Consider the following 26,030-nt stretch of genomic DNA (forward strand, 5'->3'; position numbering starts at 1 on the left):
ATTTATTTTTGTTCAAATTACTTTCCATATGTTATGTTTGAAAATCAGTTTAATAATTGATTCTTGAGTTCGTAAATTATCACAGAGTGCCTGTGGAAAGGACTCTAACACTAAGGTACTCATTAAAAATGAATGCCAAGAGGTCATTAAATACTTTGATCTTTCACTTAAAAATAAAAAACTTGGTTCTTCATTAATCACTTGGACTACATGTTTCAGTTCTGAGCTGTTTTCGAGGGCTTTTGTAGAATTAATAACAAGGTTTTCAAAGCTGTTATTTAATAGTTAAGTCTTCCAGCCTATGAATTTTTTTCAAGAATATAAATAACAAAATGCCACTTCAATATGAAAGTAATTAGTGTTCATGCACTAAAAATTAAATGCATAAGGTGAAAAATTGATGTTATACAACTCAATTATGTTAAATGTTATAACACATATTGGAAGCATAAATGCACATAGCTGTATTACTATTAGTAGTCATCACATTTATTAATTCTCAAGGATATCTTGTTGTGTTTTTGGTGAAATTTTCTTCATTCTCTGAGCAGTCCAGAAATTTTGGGTTATTTTCTAGTCAGACAAGTGAAAAACTTTTACAAACATGAGCAAAAAGTTTACTTTATAAAAATTTTAAGTAACATTGGAAAGTACTCAAACATATTGTCAAATATGCTGCTTTATAAATGGTTTTAAAAGCCTCACAATGTTAATACTGAAGCTATAGTTGAGGTTGCTAGCCTTTATGAGTGTTTATTAATTTCTGAAGAATTAAATTTTTCGTAAATTAAACAACAGTTAAAAGAATATACAGTCAGAAATATGGCTACTCTCAGTGTTAAATTTTGGGGACTTTTTCCATACCCTTTAAGATTGCTGTCATTCTGTCATTATATAAGTACCAAAAAATATGTATTTTAGTAAACCATTTGTTAGCAAATAACTATGTAATATAATTGAAAACACAGAAATTTTATACAGATTAAATATCAAGATTCAATTCTCCAAAGAAATATTCTGAATTTAAAATATGTTTCAAAATTGAAGAAGGCTTAGCTTGTATAGCATAGACTGGCATAGTTAGGCTTTCCCCTGAAAGTGAGTCCTGGATAGGGAGCCCAGACAAGGCCCTGCAACTAACTGCAGAATCAGTTTTCATCTCAGGGACTTCAACAGGCCACTTTCCTGTGAGTTCATGATATTCCAATCATAAGTAGACCAAGCTTTCTCTCCTGTGTGCTTAATAGCATTTGCAATGGAAACCATGTCTTCTATCATCTATGCTTCTGCCTTGCACCTCAAACAAACAATATATAGAGAGAGAGACTCTGTAAAAAAAAAGTACTGTAGTGAGCACCATTAAACTAAATTTGAAGTTGGATTCTGAAAGATTATTTTATTCAGCTTTAGGCTTTAAGCCTTGGAAATGATCTTAGCTAGGAATGGTGATAGAATTTTCATAATGAAAGCAATTGTTTTATTCATTGATACCAAAATTTCTCTTCATGAAAATTAATTATAAAGGAAATATGTTGACCTAGAATGAGCACTTGATTGTTCTTTTCAATTAACTGAAGAAAACTTCTTCTCCAAAAAATATTTTAGCACAGCTATTGATTTCTCATTACAGAGAGGTTGGGAGGCGTTTAAGGAAGCAACAGGAGCCAAGTCTCCCTGAAGCGTTAGAAGGTACCACCCCTCGAAGCTCAGAGAAGGAGGCTTCCAGGCAGCTGTGCAGAGGAGGTGAGCTTCGTGGCACCACACCACACACACCCTCGTCAAAATGAGAAGACAGGTAAACAAGCCTCAAAATCAGACTTCCAGATCACCTACAGCAACCCCAAAGGAAAAAGAGATGAAACAATTTGATTCTCAACCACCTGGACTCCCTAAACTGGCAACAAAAGAGGATCTGGAAAAAATGAAATCAGAAATAATTTCCCAGATAACAGCAGAGATTGTGCCCAAAGTGCAAGACATGATTAATAAATCTAGAGAGGACATAGATAAAAAAAAATAGAGGATCTGAGGAACATGATGGAATCCCAACATAGGAAACAAATGGATCCATAAAACAGATGAAAGTTAGATTTCCACGAGGTTAAAAACTCCATTGAAAGTTTATGCAGCAGGATGAGCCAATTGTGAGGACAGAATTTCAGATATAGAAAATAAGATTGATATTAATGACCAGGAAAAGAGAAATTTCTTTAAAATTGCAAGGGATCATAAGGAATCAATCCAGCAGCTGCTAGATGATGCAAAGAAGAATAACATAAGACTGATCAGAGTCAATAAAGAAATAGGAGAGAGTGCAGACAATGTAAAAAAACTGTTCACAGAAGTGATGGCAGAAAACTTCCCAAGCTGGGGAAAAGAACTTGACATACAGATAAGTGAGGCATATAGGACTCCAACTAGCCTTGATCCAAAAAAAATCTACACATAGGCATATAATTGTTAAGATTCCAGAACCCCAACAGAAGAACAAAATTCTACAAGCAGTGAGAGAAAAGAAACAAATCACATACAAAGGAAAGACCATCAGAATCAAAGCAGACTTCTCAATGCAAACCCTCAAGGCAAGAAGAGCTTGGAGTGATGTATTCCAAGCCCTAAAGGAAAACAGCCTCCAACCCAGACTGACGTACCCTGCAAAACTATCTTTCAAAATTGATGGAGAAATAAGACACTTTCATGACAAAGAGCACCTTAGGAACTTCATGAATACCAAACCAGCACTCCAAAAAATTTTAGACAATATCCCAGGAAAAGACAATGAGGATCACAGCCCCAGGAAGCCCAGCACAATGAATCCATTGGGCATGACAAGATTTCTCATTACAAAATTTTAACAGAAATTTTAAACAACTTGTACTGTGGGAAATTATTTCTGATAATTTACTTGAAACTTTTTCACAACTTATGGACTAACATGGGAAATGCATATGTGAGAATATATATATATATATATATATATATATATATGTATATACCTATATACACTTTTTAAAGTGAGAAGCTTTTAAGAGATTATGGAATAAGATTTTAAAAATACACAAGTCAAAGCATAGAAAGCCTTAAATAACACCTCACCAAAAAGTGAACTGGACCACATGGTCATAATTCTAGTGCAGACAAGACATATATTCTGTGACCAGATGGAAAGTCAAGGACATAAAACCACAGGAGCTTTTATGGTGGGTCCTCATCTTAGTAAAAATAAAGACACTGCTTTCCTTGAGAATTAGGGCCTGCGTTTTCTTTCTCAGTTACTTCAATGTGTGGTAATGACATGTGTTCCAGAACCTCAGCCAAACAGTGTTTGAAGGCTCATGACATGCTGAACACAACACTATTTAGCACACTTATAAACACATTTTGAAATCTTAACATGGCAACCTATATAAAAATGAAACTGTGAACAGCTGGACAAGAACACTGGTCCACTCGCCGAACTTTTTTCCAGGTTCCTTGACATCGAGGATTGCCAATTGCTTGCCAATGGAGGGTTTGATTTCTGAAATGATAATTTGGAAATGTTGTTACACTAAAAGCAAACCAAAGTAAATTCTGATTTACAGAATTACAAAATGGAAATTTTGGGTTTTTTTTTAAAAGATCGAGAGAGTTTCGAAATGCATTATAAATTTTAAAAAGTTTCAGTGATTGCAAAGTAAATTACCAATCTATCACTTGAGGACACTTTCATTCTGAAAGAGTTGCCTGCGGTTACTTTATCCATTTCTCCCACTTTATCTGAATAAAAGCACCACATAAGGAAAATGGCTGTTTCATGTATGTTTAAATTAGGAGGGCCGGGCCAATGATTTAGGTGAGTGGTGCCATGCCTGCCTTGCAAGCAAAAGGTCTGAGTTCGATACCCAGTATTGCGGAAAAAAAAAATTAGGAGAGCCTATCTGAGTAGAGTGATGGCATATACCTGTAAGGCAAGAGGCTCGCTGAGAGTCCAAGGCCAGCTTGGCTATATAGTGAGTTCAAGACCAGCAAACTATATAGTGAGACCTTGTCTCAATAAATAAATAAATAAATAGGAGGGTCTAATCAAATGATCTCTTTCACTTCTTTCCAAGTCTCTGATTCTATAATAAAAAATGGGAGAAGCGGAAAGAGAGCAAAGCCAGATTATTAAAATTATTATTTTTAAACTTACTAGTACCTTAGCGAAGGGTTTAAGCCCTTTCTTTATTGGGCACAAATTGAATTGTAAATTCATTTAAAGTCAAAATATGGATGAGGTATTCAGAAAAATATTAATTCTAAATATTAAGTTTCATTTGATATGAATTCCTTACCCAGTTTATTATTCATACGGTACATTCAATAAAGGCCTTTAGGCACAAGTGACTAATAAATTCATATCATTAAGTACTGAAGCATAAATGGGAATAATGATTAACTGGAAAGGTCAATATTTTACTTTTCCATCAGTATTTTTACCAGTTCTACCTGACACACTGAAAACCATAATCCATGTGTGACCTAAATTGGTTTCTGTCCAATAACTTCTCTAGCATAAATTGACTCTCTCTTAATTACAAATGGCATTATCAGATTTAACTAATAAATAAGTACAGGACTGAGCTCCCTCTGCAGAGCGGCAAAATGTCTTTGGAGACAATTCTTTCAGAAAAGTCTATAGATTTATATAGCATTATCACCCTCCAAAGCTGCGCCCTTCATTCTCTCGGTCCTAATTTCATGAAAAACCCCATTGCGCCTGGCTCTCAAACACCAGCATGGGTGTGAATCACTGGGCAGAGGGAGCAAATTGTGACCCCTTTCTCTAGTCTGTCCTCTTATTGTATGGACTATGAATTAAGAAAGATTTTTCTCTTTTCAAGAGTTAGAAAATCAAAAGAATATTTCATGAAACATAAAAATTCTATGAAATTCAAATTTTAGTGTCAGTGTCCATAAATAAACTTTGGTAGCGTCTAGGCCTGCTTTCCTGCCACAGTGTTGCAATTGAATAGCTGTGACAAAGGCCATATGGGATACAAAGCCAAAAACATCTACTCCGGCATTTTACTGGAAAAGTTTTCTGACCTCTGACCTAAATGAGTATTAAAAATCTACCCTTCTCCAAGACTGCAATTTAACTGATTTGAAGTGGGACCAGAAATCTATATATTTTCATTCTCCATGACAAAATGATTCAGATTCAAATGATCTTCAGAATATTGCTTTGGAGCAATCGGGTTTTTAGTGGTCATTTGGGAGTCTAAACTGAACCCCAGTATCCAAAGAGACCCATGCAATTCTCAGAGAGCTTCTGAGTCCTGCAGTAAGAACTGAAGCCCTGGACTCAGGGATTGCTGGGCAGATGGTTCTCCACACTGCCCAATCATGCCTCCTGTCACGTGGTGGTCAGTGGCTCAGGATGAAGAGGGGACAGAGATCCTCAGAATAAGTAAGAAGAATTTGAGTCCTTCCATCCATTTCCCTCCATACCCATCAGAGTCCAGACCATCTCCAGAGCAGCGAAGGTTCTCAGCATTCATAGCTGGAGGCTGACAATCCACACACACTGTGTACCCCTCTCGGAGATACTGCATCCACCGAGTCAGGGGCTGGTTTTCCAAAGCACAGTGGGGAGTCAGGGACTTGGTCTTGAACTCCACACAGTATCTAGAGCAAAACAAGGAAGGATTTCACTTGCTGTAATTAGAGGTGGTCTAACGTCACAGAAAGTCTTAGAAAATCTGTTACTTTCCAGGGTACCTGGCCGACTTGAGCAGGGAATGAGTGCTTCTTCACACACAAGTCACACAAAGCCGACAGTTTCTCATTTGTGGAACTATAACATGCTACTAAAGAATACAGGGAAACCTTTTTCGCTCTTTTTCAATCCATGACTGAATTATCTGATCAACATGAATTTGCAGATTTGGACAACCTGTTTCAGTACGAAAACAGCCCAGGATAACTTTGCTGATAGTGTAAAGAATTACATAAATTGAAGGGGCCCTTGCACAAGCCTGAGAACCCTTAACTATGAGCCCTGAGTGGGCTCGTTCTTGACACTCAGGCCAGCACTCATGCTGTTCTGCCCCCACCAAAGTTCCCAGGAGCCTTTCCTACACTCCCCTCCAGCCCATCTGCATGATCTGAGGTCCTGTCAATGAGTCCTGACTTGAAATCAAGCACCAAAGTTATATCAGGGATCACAGATGAAAGCAGAAATGGGAAGCTGGGTGGTGTTTTCTGTGACAGAGCTTGGTGTCACCATACACTGAGCTGTGGAAAATATGTGACTAACAGCTGAAGTCCTCAGGCAAGTATCCAGACATGCTGAATATTTGAGAGTTTGTATGTAGAAGCAACACAACTTTTCAAGTCTTCAGGAGAACAAAACAGTAAAAACCCTAAGTGTCATAAAAGAAACTTACTGCATTTTCAATTAAATGGGCTAATTTCTTATTCATCAAATAATGAGTTGTAATAGGTTCCCACTTAAATGGGAAGTGTTTGGAGAATCTGCTCCAAAGATCTTTAACAATGGTACATACGGCTTATTAGTAACTAAAATTACCTAGAACCTTTAGTTATTGAGGTCAGAAGTTCTACAATTTGGCTTCAATCAACTTCAGACAGTCCAAACATCTCTGCAATGCTATTTTCTCATTAAATGCTCACATCAACCTCACGTGGTAGGTATTAATAATCTCACTTCTTAAGAAAAAAACAATTGAGGTGGAATAATTATGGCCGGTGAGCATGTAGCCATCCAGTCTCTTATCTGATGGTAGAAGAGGGGATCTTTGGTGAGTATGGCAGTGCCTTCCAGTCTGTACCAGGAGGTCTCAATAGGAAATCCTCTAGGCTGAAGTGTGGGTCACTTTCTAATTTACCAATGGAGACAATGCTGGGGTGCATGGCTCCATGCAGATTATAGGGAGAGCATCCCTCCCTCGTGTTCTTAATCAGATAATACCTCATTATTATGTAAATGTGTCTTGGAGATGAGACCTCAGGGACAAATCTGTAACCAAAAGAGGAAGGAGACAAGTACTTTCTCAACTCTAGGGAAGAGTCATGTTTTACTGGACGTCAGTGAACAAATAACAGAAGAAAACATAGACAAAGCAAGTAAGTCTTCTGGATAGACTTGACTACACAACTGGAAAAGCATAATACTAAAAATGCCAAATTACCCAGGCTCTTCTGTGATTTTAGACCACCGTGGAGATGTAGCTTGTCTTGTTCTTTCCTTGTTGAATGCAGAGGTAGTTATAAAGGCAGGGACTATAAAAAGGGAAAATTATGTTAAATCCATGCAGCCAAAAGAGTCAGAACAAGATTTCTCAAACCTGCTGTCATGCCTAGCTAACATCTTCATTTCTAAGCCCTAAGATCTTGTTGCCCCAACAAGCCGTGAAATGAGGCTAAGTTACAAGGTCTGCAGAACTAAATTACTTAAAGGCTTATGCACATGCAGATGACACAGAAGGGGCTGCAGGTGTCTGACAAGCACATTTGTCTGCAGTAACAAAGCTGGGAAACAAAGGAAAGGAGCCAGGAAGAAAAACCAGTATGAAATAAGAAAAAGATGCAGGAAAAGCGAGGGGGAAAGTGAGGTAATAGAGATTATAAGAGGAGAAAAAAGGACCTTTTTTAAAACTAAGGGAAAAGAAATGGAAAAGATAGGAAAAATAAAGTAAGAGAGAAAAAGAAAAAAGGAGAAAGAAAATCAAAGAGAGATAAAAGTGGATGGAAGGAGAGAAAACAATCAGAGAGGAGAAATGGGAAAGGATTAAAAACAGCAGCAAAGGAAGGAAGCTCCAGGTAACCACAGCCTGGACGCTCTGCCCACTGCACAGTGCCAGCCAGGACAGTGAGTCTCCATGTAGCCCTGGACTCTGACATTATAGGGCAGAGAAAAGAAAAGGAGCCAAGAGCCTTTCCTCCTGCCTCTGATCTATTTCATTTCAGTTCACTTTACTGTACGGTATGGTATGGTATGGTACTCTACTAGGAGTTGAACCCAGAACCTTGCACATACTAGACAAGCACTCTCCCACTGAACTACATTTCCAGTCCTTTTGGGGAGGGGGTTGAAAACTGGAGATTGCACCTAGGGTCTTCACACTGAGCTACATCATTCATTCAATAAATGAATGAATAAAATCATGGGATCACCATCAAAGCACACAGTCCTATTTCCTTGTGGCCTTCTGGTCCTATAAAGTCATTCCTTATTATCCATGAGTGTTTCTTTCCAGGAATCCCAGAGAATGCCAGAATCCTCAGGTACTCAAGTCCCTTAAATAAAATGTCACAGTATTTACATATAGCCTATGGACATCCTACCATATGCTTTCAATCATCTCTGGATATTACTTATAACCCTTACTACAATATAAACACTAATAAATAGTTGTAGTAGTAGGTTGTTTAGGGAATGGCATAGAAAAAGTCTGTGCATGTTCAGTACAGAGGCAATTTGCTTCCCAAATATTTTCAATTCTTGGCTGCTTGAATTTGCAGATGTAGATTCTGGCTATGGAGGGCTGACTTTCCTGAGCCTCGCAATGGAGATAGCTCAACAGTCTTCCTACCTTTTATTTCAGAAACTAGACAACCCTGGGAAAGGAAGATAGAAGGTGATGATGGTTCGTGAGATGCCAAGGTCATCATCAACATGAGCAAGAGGGCAGGAGGGCACTGGCTGGAGAAAAAAGCCTTGAGCGTGTGCTGGTTTACCTCCCTCCTTGCTGCCACAAGAGGGCAGGCCTCAATTCTTTTTTAGATTTTCTTAATGAAGTCATTTTTATTGCACTAGGGAACGTAAGACAAGAGCAGCCTAATGCCAGGTAGTCACTTGTTACTAAGACTTGCAGGCAGGCATGGTTCTTGTTTCATGTGGTTTGGTGCCTAATCTCCCCAGTATGAAAACTATACACCCCTAGAGCAAACCTGAGAGTTCCAGCTTGTGGGGCTCTTTTTTGCTGCACTGACATGTTTAACTGTTTTCCCGAAAGAGCATGTCATGCTTTCTAAATGTGACTGTAGCTTTGGCATTTTTAAAAATCCACAAAATTAAGAAGTGAGTGCATGTATCAGGATTCTTCTCTGCCCCTCAGACCTAATGATCAGCAACAAAAACTTCTAAAGGATTTTAGTTTTCCCATGTGTTTTCAATTCTGTTCTTTTGAAACATTTATGTGTTTATTCACTAAGTAAAGAATAAATGAACTGTTAAATGCTTGCAACATCGTACACATCAGACTAAAATATTTTCAGGATGTTTCTTTTGTTCAAATCATTTACATGCTCTCCTAACTTGCACTGCACATATCATTGTTCAAAGGTACCAAACTTAATGGACAGCTCAGAAAAAATGAGGCAAGGACCGGGGATGCTGCTGAGTGTGAAGGCCCAGGGTTCAAGCCCCGGTACAGAAAAAATAATGTTCAAGGCTCAAATCAAGGCAGGCAATATCTCCCAAAGCATGTGCTTCAGAAACACCTTACAATAATGCAGATTGCAGAGCTCCGCTGTTCTGTGCAGCCTATTTCCCATAAAGTAGTCAAATTCTAGTCTATTTTCCCTTTCTGTCCCAAATCACCACCCTCAACGCGAAGTCAGATTTAAGAAAGGAAAAGGGGAAATTTTAACCTGTTATTCTCTCAAGTCCCATCAGGCCCAGAGTAGGCACAGATTCAGACTCAACTACGATGGCTCCTTGTGTTTACACAAGAAATCACAGAGTAATTTCATACACACTCCCAACCTTCACAAAAACTTTGTAAAGATGTGTTGATGCCAATTTTATTTCTCAGACCCAGAGAGGTTCCATGAAGAGGAAAGGACCCCGACACAGAAGACCTCTTCTGTCTTTTTAAGACTTATGATCCATGCTTAGTTTCTGCACAATGTGTTCCTGGTCTGTGGTTATGGCGCATCATGAAAGTAAGCCAGTCACTCAGCACCCCGCCTGCTCTCTCTCCCCACCCCTGCAGCTCCAGGGCTTGGATCAAGGGCACATTCTACTGCAAGGGCATCCTCCCCCTACATGTGAGTCTCTAGCAAGTAGACTGGGAGCCAGATCACCTGGAGCTCTCCAAACCAGTGCCACTTTTTAATATGCCCCACACATTTAATTTTCACTACTTAAGAGTGGTACATAGTTTAGAAATTAGTTATGCCTTCAGTCCCACTTCTGCTTATGTGTAGAAACACGTAGCTGGGTGCCCTGGGACAAACTCTCCCCATAAATGTTAGCTCCCCTTCCTGACAACAATATTCAAATGTAATATATTCTTTGTTCACAGGCCATTTGCCAACTCTGGCAATCTATGAGCCTGCCATTGTTCAGTTTTACAACAACTTCTACTTTTAAAAGGCATGGCACTGCACGTATTTCCTTTGAACATGAAAGTAAATTAAATTTGCCTTGGGAATTTTGTAAGCCCTCGGACACAATAGGATATCACAAAAGCAGGCTGAGATTCACTGGTCTGTACACCAATAGAATATAGATGAGAATAAAATGGAAATCTGACAAATAACAGCTACCTGGAAACTTACAGTTTATAGTAATGCACACTGATCTCCATTTAGGGGGAAAATTCATATAAACATCAGCAATGTGCAACAAATTTAATAATTCACCTCTTTACATTTATTTTGTGATAAAATATAATCATATGCATTAGATTAAACAGGAGAAATTCAACAGCTACTTGCTCATCAACAAGAAAGTTTCACTGATCATGTTTCATTCATTGGCTTTATGAAGCCTTTATATTTCTACTGTTACCAGAATCTATAATCACATTTTCAGGCTAATGATGACAGTTAACAGATAAACAACATGAAAAGGGGAAAACCCATAGGTTTAGAGCCACAAGATCCAGTTCTAAATTCTAATAGACTTGACAAGTGCTGTCACCTCCAAGAACTCCAGTGTCTTCCTGTGGACACTAAGAAAAATAATCTTGTCCACCTCCCTACAGTAGGGAGAATAATGGCCCCAAAAGATGTCCAGAACTTGTGGCTATCTTAGTAAGATGCTGTCTCAAAATAAAATTTAAGAATAAAATAAAAATTTAAAAGGGCTAGAGATGTAGCTTAGCAATCCCTAGGTTCAATCTCCAGTGCTGCAAAAAACAAAAACAGAAAGATCCTAAACTGGCTCTGCCCTTTGAAGTTCTCTGATGTAGATACTTCCTGCTATGCCCCAGACATCACCTAGACACAGAAGGTCCCTCTTCAATCCCCGTCTACCTTGGGAGGTCCTGTGCCCTCTTCCCCCTTCTGCATGGTACCCGAGCCCAGTCCACCATAAGATCTGGACAGTCCATGCTGTGAGGATTTCTTCTTTCACACCACCCTGTCTAAGCACTGCCCAGTAAGGCTTACTGTGTTACTGCCTCTTGTGCTCATATGTTTGCTCCTGATCATCCCTCAAATCCCTCAACTCTCTTGCACCTGAAGACTAGGTTTAACCATGCTGATCTGTCTACCTCGGCCCTATCTCCAGGGAAGCCCCTGCCCCTTCCTCTCCCTAAGATCTTATTACTCTTGCTTAGCGCTCCATGCACTGTTCACTCATCTAATACCAGCTGTACCAGATACCACAGCTGTACATTTCTGGGATTAATTTCCTGGAACCTTATGATTCTTTTTTTTTCTTTCTTTCTTTTTTTTTTTTCCTGGTACCAGCAATGAACTCAGGACCTTGTGCTTGCCAGGCAGGTTCGGCACTGCTGAGCTACATCCCTGGCCCCTATGATTATTTTGTCCCTGCCTATTAGATTGTGATCTACACGAGAGCAGCCTCCACATCAACTCTTCTCCCCACTATAGCCCCGTTGTCCACCCTACACCGGGCATCAAGTAGATTCTCAATAAATATTAATGTGTGAGAAAAAGAAGGAACTAAATGGCTGGTGAAGATGGTGTTGGCTTGAAAGTTTTCGTGCTCCTGTGAAAAACACAGGGTTGTTGCTATCCTGACATGTTAGTGTTTTGCCCTGTTGTGTTCAATCCAGATCAGTTCATAAATACTGGCCTATTCTTTTCTTGTGAGACTCCTGGGGCTTCTGGTCCTTAATGAGACTGCTTCTAACCCCACCGCTGGCTGCTTCACAACTAGAGTGATCTTTTCAAATCACAGATCAGATCACACTGGCCTCAGTCCTATCAGCTTGACAGGAAAGGCAAATGTTTTAAGAGAATCATTTTATCATTGTTTAAAAATTTATCGTTTTCCTACCATTTGCACGTTTGTGCGTGTGCAAAAAATAATGTGCAAATTAAAACCCCTGCTTAATGAAGAATCACAGTGGAAGTGAAATTACTAGCCTGTGTGAAATAGCGTCATCCTATCTAACGTCCTCCATCACCTAAAAGCCCACATGCATGTATAGCTGGGAGTGTAGCTCAGTAGTAGTGCACTTGTCCAACCATGTGGTCCTGAGTTCAATTCCCAGCACCGGAAGGGAGGGGGGTGCACACATGTGGCTTGTTACTGAGCCCATGCAGAGTGAGAATGGGCCTTGGGGTTAAAAACACGCCAAGGGAAGCGAGGGAAAGGGAGGCTTTTTTCAGCAGGCCATCGTTTCCTTTATTCAACGTTTCCTGAGCTTCCTATCTCCTTTGGCCAGATGGGCCCACCCCATTCCCTACAGGGTGTGGAACTTTCCCTGCTCAGCCCATGACCTTTTATGGGATGAAGAGGCCAACAAGTCATCAAGCTAGCCAAGCTCCAGCTGGAGAACACAGTACCTACCGAAGGTGTCCCCGCAGCCCTGGCCAAGCGTCCTCGCGTACTCCAGGCAGCCGGCTCGCTCCTCCAGCGGTGGGCAGGGCGCCCCGCCATTCCGAGGCTCCTGCCGCACCGAGCGCCTCCGCACGCGGGTCGCTGGCTTGCACTGGTCTGCACAGGGACTCCAGTCGCTCCACTCCCCAACGAAGCAAGGGCGAGCTGCAAAACAGCACAGCAGGAGGCTCACCTGAGTTCCCCCCCCCCCTCCCCGCCAGGCGCCAGGCGGGTCCGCAGGCACAAACAAAGTTTAGCCCATGGAAAGTTCACTTTGGCCAGGGGACTCCCAAAGCCGCAGTAGGTCCCGGTTGACATTGCCTCCACCCTGGGTAACTGATAATCTGGGCCTGTGAGGCAGGAGGGGATCCTGGGGTTGCTGAGGGTGTTTCTGAGCCACAGGAATCCAAGCAAATTCCTCCAGGGCACTTCCTCATCCTCCAGCCTCAGATAAAGTCTTCACTCCTATTTTGTTTTTGATATTATCTGGACCTGCCCATAACATTTTTTTTTCCTTTTCAGACCATTTATTTCACTTGCACATATTTATAGGGTACACTGTGATATTTGGATACATATGTGCAATGTGTAACGATCAGATCGGGGTAATTGGCAATCCACCATCTCAAATGTTCATTTCTTTGTGTTGGGAACATTCAGCCCCTTTCCACTAGCTATTTTGAAACACCGGATTTATTGTTGTCAACCATAGTTACCAAACTGTGCTATAGACCATTAGAAGGTATTTCTCCTATGAACTGCAATCCTTGTACCAGGGAGCCATCCTCTTTCCATCCGTTCTTCCCCCTTGGTCAGTCCGTTTTTATTATAACATCAATATATCTTCATTTTAGAAAACACAGGGGGAAAAGGCATAAAAAAGAAAATATACTTCACTCACCCTTTACTTACCCAGGTCAGTTCTCAGCAAATGTGTCTCCACATGACACATGGCTTAGGGCCACACACGGGAACCTCTTTTCTTTAGGCTTCTTCCACTTGTTCTGTTTTCATCCTCCTGACTCAGACTCACAAACTATGAGAGCTGGCTTTAGGAGGTGAGCTGCCAGACCCAGCGGAGTAAGCAGTACTTAGTCACACATGCAGAGGTAGAGTAGGACAAGGCTCTAGACGGGCCCTAAAGTCTTGTTCTTTCTATTTGTGTGCAAAACTCCACACATTTGGAAGACCTCAGAGCTCTCCTACCTTCTAGCAGCCATCCATGTGCTATGCCTCACAGGTCAGTGACATGTTTTAGGAGTCACCTGGTGGACAAGTCAAGCCATTTTCTTTCATTGATTCTGAAGTCTACTTACCAAATCTGAAGATAGAATTTAAAACTGCAATTTCTTCACTATGACTATAAAATCAATTGGTTTCACATTTAACTTTCCTATTGAAAGATCGAATGCGTCTTTTAAAAGGACTGTAATGACTTTGTAAACTGAATTATTTCGAGACTTGAAATATAAGAGAAAATATCAAGAGGACAGATGTGCCCCTGAACTAGAGGCCAAAACTTTTTTCCCCCCACAAAGTTAGACCCAATTTCCCTACCACACACCCTCATATTTTCAAGTTCATAGACTCACTCTGGCTTCTCTGAGACCTTGATGTGGACTTTTGACAGTCTATATGTGAAAACTCAGTTTGCTTCTCAGCGTACTCTAGAGCAGGATCCGTGGTTTAGGGAGGAGATATTTGGCAGCACACAGCTTACCCCCGATGTGTGAAGAGTCACACACAACCTAAATATCTGTAACTACAACATTTCAGTTCTTTTTTTTTTGGTACTGGGGATTGAACTTGGGTCCTTGTGCTTCCACACCAGGCTGCGAAACCACTGAGCTAAATCCCCAACCTCAGTTCTATTTTAAAACATGTTTTATTTCATCATCTAAAAACCCATACTTATGACATGTCCACTACCTAAAGAAGCAAGAACGAGCCACATTAGTGTTCATTCCCAAGGTCCGCCATGCATATATCCTTTGGTGAACGGATAACAGGTGACTTCCTGCTCTGCTCATCTCCTGTTGACCCCTCCTTTTTTCTTTCATACTATTATTTCATTGGTTCTTTGAACCAAATACATTTAAATGGACCTCCCTCAGGCTGGGAGCTGGCTGAGAAAGATTCCATCAGTTCTTTTCTTTCAACACCTCATTTCACTCCTCAAACCTGTTCATCCCTGGCTCCTGTTGGTCCTGGTCTAATATGTTAAACTTGAACGATACTTAATGATATATTTGGTTTTTAAATGCATTTATTTCAAATATTAATATTTGGACATCATTATAAAATAAAACTTTGCCATGACATTAATTTAGGATTGAGTAATATTTCAGGGCATGGTGGCACATGCCTGAAATCCTAGCACTAAGGAGGGTGAGACAGGAAGATTGCTGTGAGTTCAAAGCCATCTGGGGCTACATAGTGAGTTCAAGGCCAACCTGAACTACATAGTGAGACCCCATCTCAAATCGCAGACCAACCAACAAACAAAATAATTTGGTAATATGGCCTTGGGCTAGACTCTATGCATATGGTAGAAGACAAGGGAAGAGTGTTTAGACTGAATGTGGCCTCTTAGGATTTCATCTATTGTGTCTCATGTCCATGTTTATTTTACGAGGTTCGCTCCTACAAAGTCACAAAATCATTGCATGGATTGTTGTTCTTCTTGGTTAAGGTTTGTCTTTAGCAAAATGCTATTTCCTGTTTTTCCAATTCAGGACTTTAAAAGTCCCATAAAGAGCTGGGTGTGGTGTCAATGCCTGTATGCTCAGCTACTTGGGAGGCAGCGGCAAGAGAATCACTTGGTCCCTGGAGTTTTAAACCAATCAACATAGTGAGACCCCATTTCAAAAAAAATAAAATTAAAGCCCCATAAGGATAATCACAGTTCTAGGGCCCAGGACAATGGCTTCATTGTAAGACAAAATGGGGAAAAAATTCACATGAATAAAATTTCACATGAATAAAAAGGTATACCACAAAACATTTTGTGTTGGAAGATTAATCTGTTCTTTTCCTCTGCTGCGCCAAACATTCTATTCCTGATTCACTTGTAAACTTTTGATTATTTAGACTGCAAATCATCAAAAGATCACAAAAGATCTTTGGTCATGGAGGTTATAGGAAGTACAGAAACTTCAGGCAGATTTATTACCACGAGTCATGTATTACATCTGCAGGACACAGATTTCCTTTTGAACTAGTTCATTAGTATTCTTGTCCCTTTTCCCATTGCAGCTTACCGCATTCACATTTATGTTCCGCATTTCAAAATATTCTTTCTTAAAATGTGACTTTCTCAATTTCTAGGTCTAGTTTTATTAGTTGGAAATGAAGCCAGTCAAATTGTGAAAAAGCTATACGATTGTCCTTGACTCCAAGTTTGACACTGCCTTCCAGCTGCTTACTAGATAGGGTCTGATGCCATCACCCCACCTTTTATTTTATTTTTTTGGTACCAGGGATCGAACTTGGGGCCTTGTGCTTGCACAGCAGGAGGCGAAACCACTGAGCTAAATCCCTGGCCCATACCCTACCTTTTTTAAGGGAAGGAACCCTAGAATTAATGGATGCTAGGAATCTTGACAAGTTTTTTCTTCTTTATTTAAACTCAACCTAATATTCAGATTGGGTTTCCCCTGAATCAGCCCAGGAGCTACTGATGTGAATGCAAGTAATTTATTTGGGAAGTGATCCCTAGACATACCATAAAGAGACATGGTACGTGGCTGGCTGAGTTCCCATTGTAGGCCTGGGGCCCCTCAGCCCATTGGAGAGTGAGATAATGGATAAGTTCAGAGTATAAGGAATGATCCATTCCTTCTTGATTTGCCAACTGGTCTTCCTTCTTCAAGAGCTTTCTGATTATCAGATATCCTCTCCATAGCCATAGGACAATGGCCAACAACAGAGAAGTTATAGATTTCAGTAATTAACCTAAACACAAGAGTAGAGTATGTATGCACATAGTCTAACAGGGCTGAAGAGTCACATACAATCTTAGTATGAGACTTTAAAAAGTGAATCACTGAATTTGGGGGTTTTTTTTTTTTGTTTCTTTACTTTGAAAAACTCCCTCATTTTATTTGGGATGAAATCCAAACTCCCTGCCATGGCCTATGAGGTCCCGTGTGACCTGGCCTCCACCTGAACCTCCACTCCCACCTGGAGCTTGGCACAACCACTCACCCCACGCCCACCTCTGCTCCAAGCTCCAGCCACACTGGCCTCTTTAAGCTTTGAGCCCAACCAGCTCATTTGCACCCTAGAACCTTTGTACATGTTTCCATTTTACTCCATGTTTCATTCTCCCCATACTGAGCAGGCTGCTCGCCCTTTAGACCTAAGATGGACTGTTTCCTCTCCTGACTCCTTCTCTGACCATCTTGTCTAGGTTGTCACCAGCCCTCCCTCTCCACACACATTCACACACACGCACATACACACACACACACACACACACACACACACACACGCTTTCTCTTGGAGCTTAATGTTCCTTGCCTTGAGTAGCTCTATAATTCTTAATTATATGTTTGTTTTGTTTATTGTTGTGACTCTTAAGGACCATGATAATTTTTCATTTCTTGCCTGGTGCTTGTCATATGGTAGGTGCTGAAGAAATATTTGTTGAATTATGAATGAATGAAATGGCATTAGTCAAGTCCTCTCCCCTTAATAGATGCTAGCCTGCTCCAGCAAAGCATTGACCATAAGGAACATGAGTGGAAGGACTGGAGCTTCTCAGAAATGTCCAGAGCCAAACATATAGGGATTCTCATTCCAGGCCAGCATGGTGTGGGCTCTCCTGGCAGAAGCAGCCCCAGAGGGTGAGTAGTAGAAGGAACATTGCTTTCTGTGCCTTATGTTTAAGAGAGATCCAGCCTTTCTTGGCATCTATAAGCCTTTCAAATCCTTTCTAATCCTTCTACATCTCTTGCTAGTACCATATCTTGAAAGTAATAAGATCCTTTAATTTTACTATCTGTGGCATGAAGAAGTATTTCCTTTTATTGGATCCCAATTTCCTCAAAGTTTCAGTATATGGTGAAAAAAATGTATCTTATTGGTGCCACTCACAATCTTCCTGTTTCCATATGTCCCCTTCCCTCCCAGAATAGACTTCTCGAATGGAGACTCTTTCCAGCTCCATCTTTCTGTGGATATCAGAGTTACCACTGGACTTTCTCCAGGTCCACTCCCAGCTCAGTGAGTTGTGCCAACAAGACTGGCCACTTTATTCTCAGTCTTTAGGTACCAAAGGATAATAATTTAAAAATGTTTTTCTAATGTTTTTCTTGATGATACCGAATCCATGCATGCACACGGAGCAACAATTAAACTGCTAGCCAGAGAAGAGCCCTTCGTTTTCTAAATGTTTAGATTATTTCTTGCCCAGTGTAAGGCCTTGTTCTTGTTTTCATTTAGCAACGTCTCTTTAGTTAATCATAGAGACTCGAGCGCTCTCCTTTGTAATCTAGCCCAGCCTGCCTGGCTGTCAGCCATCTAAAAGTTTAAAGCCACCCACAACCAAGTGCATTCTTCTTCACATTGATAAGTTCAAACAGGCATAGATCATTGCTATGGAAATGTTCTTTCTACACTCTACATACAGCAGTACCCATTTACCTATAGATATTCCCCTTGACAATCTATGAAAGAAAAATGAAGCAGCCCCTTTATCTCCCAGTTTATAGAGACACAGCCATCTCCTGCATCGGCCTTTCTTTGTCTATATATACATAATCTATTACCTCTATCTGTATCATTAGATATATCTGTGCAATCTTGTCAAAGCTTCTCTGAAAATTAAAAGTGATTATATTGCTCAAGGGCCTATTTCCCCCTCAAAATGGCTCAGTATAATGATAACTATTTTTTCCTCTTGCGGAAAGCACATTTTCTGGCCCCCAAAGATTTTTCTTTTGAGAGATTAACTGGACAAGTTCAATAAATGCTGGGAAGATAATGAAATGCGATGCCTCATTAGACAAATGGAATTTTACACACCCTGCAAACCCACAGAGAAAAAGACATAAATAAAAAGAGACAGTGAAATGGTATTTTTCCTGGATAGCAGGTTTCCAGGTGAGTTGTTTTCCTCTTTTGTGCATTTCTATATTTTCCAAATTATCTGCAACAAATATGTATTTTGTAGTCAAGGAAGAAAAATTCTATTTTAAAAGGGAAATGTGGGTACACCCCAGATGGTAGCGCTCTCTGACATGATGGGTAACATCCCCAATGACTGTGCACATTTCTTTAACAAACATTAAATGGCATTGTGCTGGCCATTTAGGATTACAAAGAGGGCCAGGTATGTAGTTCAGTAGCAGAGCATGTGTTTAGCCCAGGTTTGATCTCTAGCATCCCACCAACAAAAGGTGGTGGTGGTGGTGGTGGTAGTTATGATGTAGGGTGGGAAAGTTACTCTCCAAAAACACAGACTTGATGGAAAGATGGGTCATTCATTCCACCAGTATTTATTTGAGGCCTACTTTGCAAAGCACAGTTTCTCACAAAGCTTTGTTTCTCTACAGCATAAAAACAGTGTTTAAGAGGTGTGACCTCTGGATCCAGATTTCCTGGGTTCACATCTCACTCTATCACTTATTAGTGGTGTGACTTTTGACACATTACCTAATCTCTCTGTACCTTCGCTACTTAGTCCATAAAATAAGACCAAAATGGAGAATAACATCAGCAGGTTGGGAGACTCTAGTAACAGCTATGAAGTGCTTGGGAGAGTGTCTGGCATAGAATAAATGCCAGGTGAGCACTAACAACTTCATCCTCATTCACTCCACACCGGAGGGCTGCAACCAAATGCTGCTAACCGAAGTCCAGCTCCAGGCCTTGCTCTGTTTTTCAGGAAAGGCAAAGGAAGAGGAAGCCAAACAATGTCCTTAAAATGGTTCTAGCTCAGGGACAGCTTCAGTTTTCTACATTATCACACACTGAGACATCCTTCCTCTAGGTGAGTTTTGGAGCCTTTATTTTCAAGCACAGCACCCCTTTTCCCTCCAGAAATGGTTGTCACTTTGTTTCCTGGACTCTTCATAAACTATAGAAGCTACTCAATTTTTGTCCTGCTCTAGATGAGATAATTATTACTCTTTCCTTAAGTCACACTCCAGGATCCAATGCAACCTCTCCTACAGCATTAGCCCTTAGTGTGTAGACCTTAGGAACCCAGCTGGTGAATTAGAGATGTGGTGACACACTCGGCCATCAAGGCTCCCAAAATGTTCTTCCAGGGCAACTGGATTCAAGTCTGCCTCCTCTTCTACTGCCTATCCCTGGCCAGGCGCAGCCAGTGAAGAATTAATTCATTAATGATTGGTAGGAGGGAAGGGACCTCTGGTACATTTATTGGTGTTAAATCCATGCAGTCATCATAATGAGATTTTCTGAGATAATTCATTTCAGAAGAAATTTCTTTGTTTAATTATTCTACAGCTTCAATTACAGGGGTTTTTGTTGTTGTTGTTGTTGTTGTTGTTGTTTTACGGCACTGAAGGTTAAACCCCAAGACTCACACATGTGCTCTATCACTGAGCTATACACCCAGCCCTTTTTTTTTTTATTTTGAGACAAGTTCTCACTGAGTTGCCCAGGCTAGCTTCAAACTTGCAATTTTCCTGCCTCAGCCTCCTGAGTAGCTGGGATTACAGGCACACAGCACTGTAGCCAGCTAATATTTTTATTTTACACAAGAAAAAACTTTTCTACTTAGAAGAAGAAATGCCAGTATTTCATCTCTTCTTCCAAAATGTGTTTATAAAGATGAAAAAAGCAGAAGGAACAGAAGTAAAGCATGTCCAGTTACACTGATTCAGTTACAATTTTCATTCACATTGAATGTTGTATCAGCCAAAAAGGTTTTGGGCAGCAACAGCAGTTGATATAATCTGTGTGAAAAGAAGAGATTCTAAGAGGCAGAATGGTCTTAAGTATATACAGTAACTGGGGTACTGTGAGTCTTGATTTATTCAGGAATATATAATATCCATGAACTGAAGTTCATAGATGTGGCTGGTGGCCACTTGAAATCAGACAGTGTAGACTCTTAGCTCTACTGCTTATTCACATGAACTTGAGTTGTGGGAGCCCTTAGAAAGTCTCAGCTCCAGCATCTGTTAAAAAGGTAATGTAGCCAGGTACAGTGGCATGCCTGTAATCCCAGCTACTCGGCTGTCTGTGGCAGAAGGATCACATGTTCAAGGATAGCTGGGGCAATGTACTGAGACCCTGTTTCAAAATAAAAAGGGCTGGTCATGCACCCCAGTAGTAGAGAACCCCTGGATTCAATCCCTTGTACCTCAGAACAAACCAAAACAAATGCTAACACAGGTTAGTGTAGGCATTGAGAGTAGATACCTTGGGTTGAATGTCTCCTCCCCAGGACTAGGTTAAACTCTTATTGAATGTGGTAATACTTTTGAGGTGAAATATATTTACATGGCATGGGATTTAAAAAAAAGAGATTATCAACAGCCTTCCATCAGTTTGGGACATGTGAGATTTTTATCACCAAATGAGTTAGGGAAAAAAATTTCAACCTTAGCATTCATTTTCTGGACTTCAGACCTGTCAGTTTTTGCACTGGTGGGTTATGGGACAGACCTGCCTTTCTTACAAAATTGTTGGTAAAATGATCCAGGTATATATGGCAGGAATACATAAAAAATATATATGAATTAATATTAACTAACACACATTTTACTATGTTGTCATAAAACTATATAAATACTTAATCAAATAAAATGTCCACTGGTGTCCATAGGTGCTCAGAGCTGACCGACAGGACATGGGCTACCAAAGTGCCTGCCATGCTACAGGTCCGGGCTTTCCAGGCATCACCTACTTGTCAATCCCACCTGCTGGTTTTATCCTTCCCCTTCTATAAATGAGCCTCATCAGGCTTCAAGAGCTGACCCGGGTCACAAAGCCACTAGGGTGCAGGGAAAAGATTGAACCTAGTATTCTCTCACTTTAAGGGTAAATATTGAGGCATTTGGGTTACTTCTGGGGGGAAAATCCACAAGTGAACAATAAATAATTGGAGAGAAAATTTTGTGAAAATGACAGAAGCCTTTATTTCAAGATTTGCCCCCAGCCAGCATCCAGCTGCCCAGGCAGCTCTGGGCAGGACAGGCAGGCCCAGGGCAAAGAGGCTGTGAGACCACGGTCTGCACAGTCACGGTGGCACAGGCCCAGGAGAGTGGCCTCTCAGGGCCATTGGGCCTTCCTCTCCCCTCACTCTGCCAGTACGAGCAGATCTGTCTCACCAAGCGGCCAGCTTCCCATTGTCTCTATTTTCTCCTTCCCTTCACAAGAAACATCAGGTACAGAGAACTTACCAGCAGGAGCCTTTTTCGCCTGAGCTCCTTCTATCTGTGTCTGCAAGGTCCCCTGCTGACCCTCTGGGAAAGTGCATTTGGGGCCCCTGAACATGCTCTTTCTGAGTTCTATCAGACACCATTTCCTTTTCTGGCCTCAGTTCCTTCATTTACCACTGGAGCCCTTGTCCTGGGTAAGCACTTGCTGGGGTTTGTTTCTCAGTTCTTCATAAGACAGTAAACTCACCTCATCTCCTCTCTGCTCACTCAATAAATCCCTGCTCTTAAACAACTGCCTCTTGATTTTACTAATTTTACCTCTTAGACTGAAAGTAGGGGATTTCTTTGTGACCAAATCAAGATTCTGAGGGTTTTGCAACTCATCATGGCACTGTTAGGCCTCATCAGACAGCAAGTTCCTCTCACTACACTCTCCTTGCCTTTTCCGCATCCCTCTCAGGTCCCTGAATCTTTCTAGACCTGGCCATGTCCTCTTTCTGTCCTCAGCGCTGTTTCAGCCTGAGGCTAGCACAGGTATGGCACACAGACTGACCTCCAAGATAACTCTTGGACAAGGACCTTGGGCATCTCTCCCAGAGCACCCCAGCCTCCCCCTTCTCCCGGAGACCTCTTGCTCATTCTCCAGGACTAGGTTGCTCACGGCTTCCTCTGAGAAGTCTTCCTTGAATTCCTGAGGTCTTTCAAGTTTTCCCTCCCAGATCACCTCCGCCTCTACTGGAAGAGGCTCCCCCTTTTCTCCACTTGCACTTTCCATTGTTTCACTTACCCACAGTTAACCGAGGTCTGAAAACACTAAATGGGAAACTCCAGAAATAACTCATACGTTTTAAACTGCACACCCTTCAGTGTGGCCTAATGAAATCTTACACTGTCCTGCTGTGTTTCACCTGGGTCATGGATCATCCGTTCATCCAGGGTATCAATATTGTAGACAATACCCGCTGGCTGGCCACTTAGTAATGAGCTCAGTTATCAGGTCCAGTGTCACGGTATTGTAGTGTTTTGTGGTCACATGACGTTTATTTTATTTTAAACCCCCAAGTGAAAGAATAATGATTTAGTGATGCAAAAGAGGTATTGGGGCATAAAACATGGAAAACAGATTAACCCTATGTGTCAACTGCAAAGCATACAGGAAAAAAGCAGTATAGAGAGGTTGGTACTATCAGTAGTTTCAAGGGTGTCCTGGGGGTCCTGGAACATATGGCCTGCAGGTAATGGGGACTGCGTTACTGAGCATGTTGCATGTAGTTTTGTCCGTGTTCCTGGCAGACGATGAACTCCTAGGGAGCAGAGTCCCTCTTCATCATCTTCCCAGCTTACCTGGGCACATTATCTGAGTTTCACGAAGTCTGTAATAATCTTAAAATGTAGATAAGTCCCTCATGAGACAATGAGTCTGCCACAGGCTTTCCTCGAGTTACCCAGGTAACAGAGACAAACTGGAGTTTAGGGCTGGGGACCCCAACTCGAGGTGCTGCATCTCCCAAATGGCTGACCTTTCCACCTTTCTTTAGTAGTAAGATACCTACTACTTAAGCCTTAGAGCAGGAAAGGCAAAGAAGCTTGTGAAAAAGAATAAGTGAGCAGCACTATGCAAAGGTAAATCATTAGCTGTCAGCCTGGGTCACGAAATATGTTTTCAACTGTGTGGTTTCAGCTTCAGGCCCTCACCCAGTAAGGAGGCAGAAGGGGTGCTCGTCCCTACGGGCATCCTGTTGCTGGGGCACTGCACAGCACGGCACCGTGGGCTCCTTTTCCCGGAAGATGCTGAACAGCCCTCAAGCTGGGATCCTTGAGCCCAAACCTTAATGTATGAGTGGCTTTGGGGGCAATGTGATTGTCAGGGAGCACGACTACTTGATTTCCAGAGCTGGCTTCTTTGAGGCACACCTTGCTCTTCTGGGCTTACACTTACTGTTTCTTCCTTTGCCTTTTAATTCAACTGAACTGGCATTTATTGAGCCCTCCAGAGGGAAAGAAACTGAGAAACTGTGGAAGATTCAAAGATGATAAAGACTGACCCTAGAGGAAAACCAGCAGACTAAAAAAATAACAAGGGCTTGCAGATAAAAATCCTGATCATGTCACACAAATAAAAATGAATTTCAAAAACATCTTGAACACCTCCTAGGGGGCAACACCTCCTGGCTGTGCTGCATTTTGAGGTCCAGAGGTGAGGACATCAGACTTCCAAGAACTTGCTCTCCAGCAGAAAGCCACTTCTGCAGCAAGCTTGGCACTCGGTGGGCCGCCACCGGTTCCTGTCCTCATCGCCCCTCTGCAGCCCCAGGAGTCCTGAAGGCCGACAGAATGAACACCGGGGGTCCGGCCCAGGTCAGGCCCCTGGACCCTGCCAAGGCCTCCCAACCAGGCCGAGGGGAGCAAGGGGAGCGTCGGAGCTGTCTGTCTAGACGGGGAGCCCTGGGAGACTCCAGAGTGGATCAGGCTGGATGTACCTGACGGAGGAGCTGGGCTGGCCGGGCCGGGAAGGAAGGACATGGAAGCGGCTGGGGGACACCTGTCTCCTGAGCTGCGGTCCTTGGTCCCACGCCTTGCCCTGTCCTAGGCCACCTGTCAGCAGGCAAAGCCCGACGCCCCACCCTGGCCCGGCCACCAACCTGGACACGCCCTGGCATAGTCGAAGCAGCAGTCCCCGGTGAGGCGACAGGCTTGGTCGCAGAAGCACGTCCCGTAGACCCGGTCCAGCCTCCAGCCGCGGACGAAGCAGGCGGGGTCCCGGCCGGGGCAGCAGCGCCCGGCTTTGGCGCAGCTGGCCAGGACCCCGGGCCACAGCCGCGCCAGCGCGCACAGCGCCAGCCACAGGTGCCACATGGCCCGCGCTCGGCGGCGCTGGCAACGCGACGGACCCAGGCGAGCGCCGCGCTCTTCGGAGCCTCCAGCCAGGCCCGCAGCCGCCCGAGGACCTGCCCGGCCCCCTCCCCGCCCTCCGCGCCGCCCCTCTCCGGCCGGCAGCGCACGCGGGTCCCCGCGGTGGCCCCCGCCCCGGTGGCGAGGGCGTAGCAGGTGGCTCTCCCGGCGCCACCCCAACCCGGCGGACGGGCGAGGACGGAAAAGCAGGTGCTCGGGCGAGGGGAGGAGGGTCCGCCGGGAGCCCGGGCCGCGGCCCCTTTTCCCAGGGGAGACGCCTCTTCCTTACTGGGGACAGACTGGTCAGCGGACAGGTTCACCCTAAAACCTGGAGCCTGCGCTAGATGAGCACCGAACAGACCTCGCCCCGAGACCCTGGAGGGAGTTTTCCAACACACCACTTCGCCCCCCGCACCGAGCACCACGAGATCAGACCAGACAGCGCCCTTTCTTTCTGTTGCATTCTTTACTGGGACTTCTCTGCCCCAGAAAAATGCCACTTCGCTTCATTTAAGAGGAATTGATGAACGAGACGAGGAGAAATAAAATATAAACCGATTTCTGCTTTCTTTTAAAGTCAATTTCCCGAGACTGCGTGTTCTACTCTTAGAAATAACTTTCACTTTAATAAATTGCCTGCCTAACCTTTAAAATGCATTCCCCTCTTTTTCTCCAAATGTATTATATATTTTTGCACCTCTCTTTTTGGTCACCAAAGTGCATCCTAGAAGTTTCATCTTTGTGTGTATGTTCTTCAGTCATTTAAACGGGTGGTTTTTGTTTGAAATGTTTTCTGCCTTTGTGCACCCAAGAAATCCAATTAAATTCACAGACAAATTTTTTTCCTTTCTCATACAAAGACTTCCCATTGCGAAATTTTCTTCACTCATTAGAAAAGTAACTAAAGTAAAAATAAGAAGCAGAAGTAGTAAAACAATATAGCAACCAAATATAAAAAATAAGCATGCTGTGAAATGAAAGAGATTTAT

General features: G+C 42.3%; 1 protein-coding gene across 1 annotated transcript; it reads right to left on the minus strand.

Annotated features, from left to right (window-relative positions):
* Window positions 1-463: 463 nt before the first annotated feature.
* Window positions 464-25,042, minus strand: Sbspon (somatomedin B and thrombospondin type 1 domain containing). The gene is made up of 5 exons (XM_004842054.4): window positions 24,792-25,042; window positions 12,761-12,955; window positions 7,179-7,269; window positions 5,476-5,652; window positions 464-3,520 (listed from the first exon to the last, which is right to left on the minus strand). Exons 1-5 carry the CDS (start codon window positions 25,003-25,005, stop codon window positions 3,403-3,405), a joined length of 795 nt encoding a protein of 264 aa, XP_004842111.2. The 5' UTR covers window positions 25,006-25,042; the 3' UTR covers window positions 464-3,402.
* Between the last annotated feature and the right edge of the window lie 988 nt (window positions 25,043-26,030).

The sequence above is a fragment of the Heterocephalus glaber genome, unplaced genomic scaffold (genome assembly GCF_053883595.1).
Source record: "Heterocephalus glaber isolate CG9 unplaced genomic scaffold, H.glaber_assembly_v1.0 deba00001553, whole genome shotgun sequence".
Classification (NCBI taxonomy): domain Eukaryota; kingdom Metazoa; phylum Chordata; class Mammalia; order Rodentia; family Bathyergidae; genus Heterocephalus; species Heterocephalus glaber.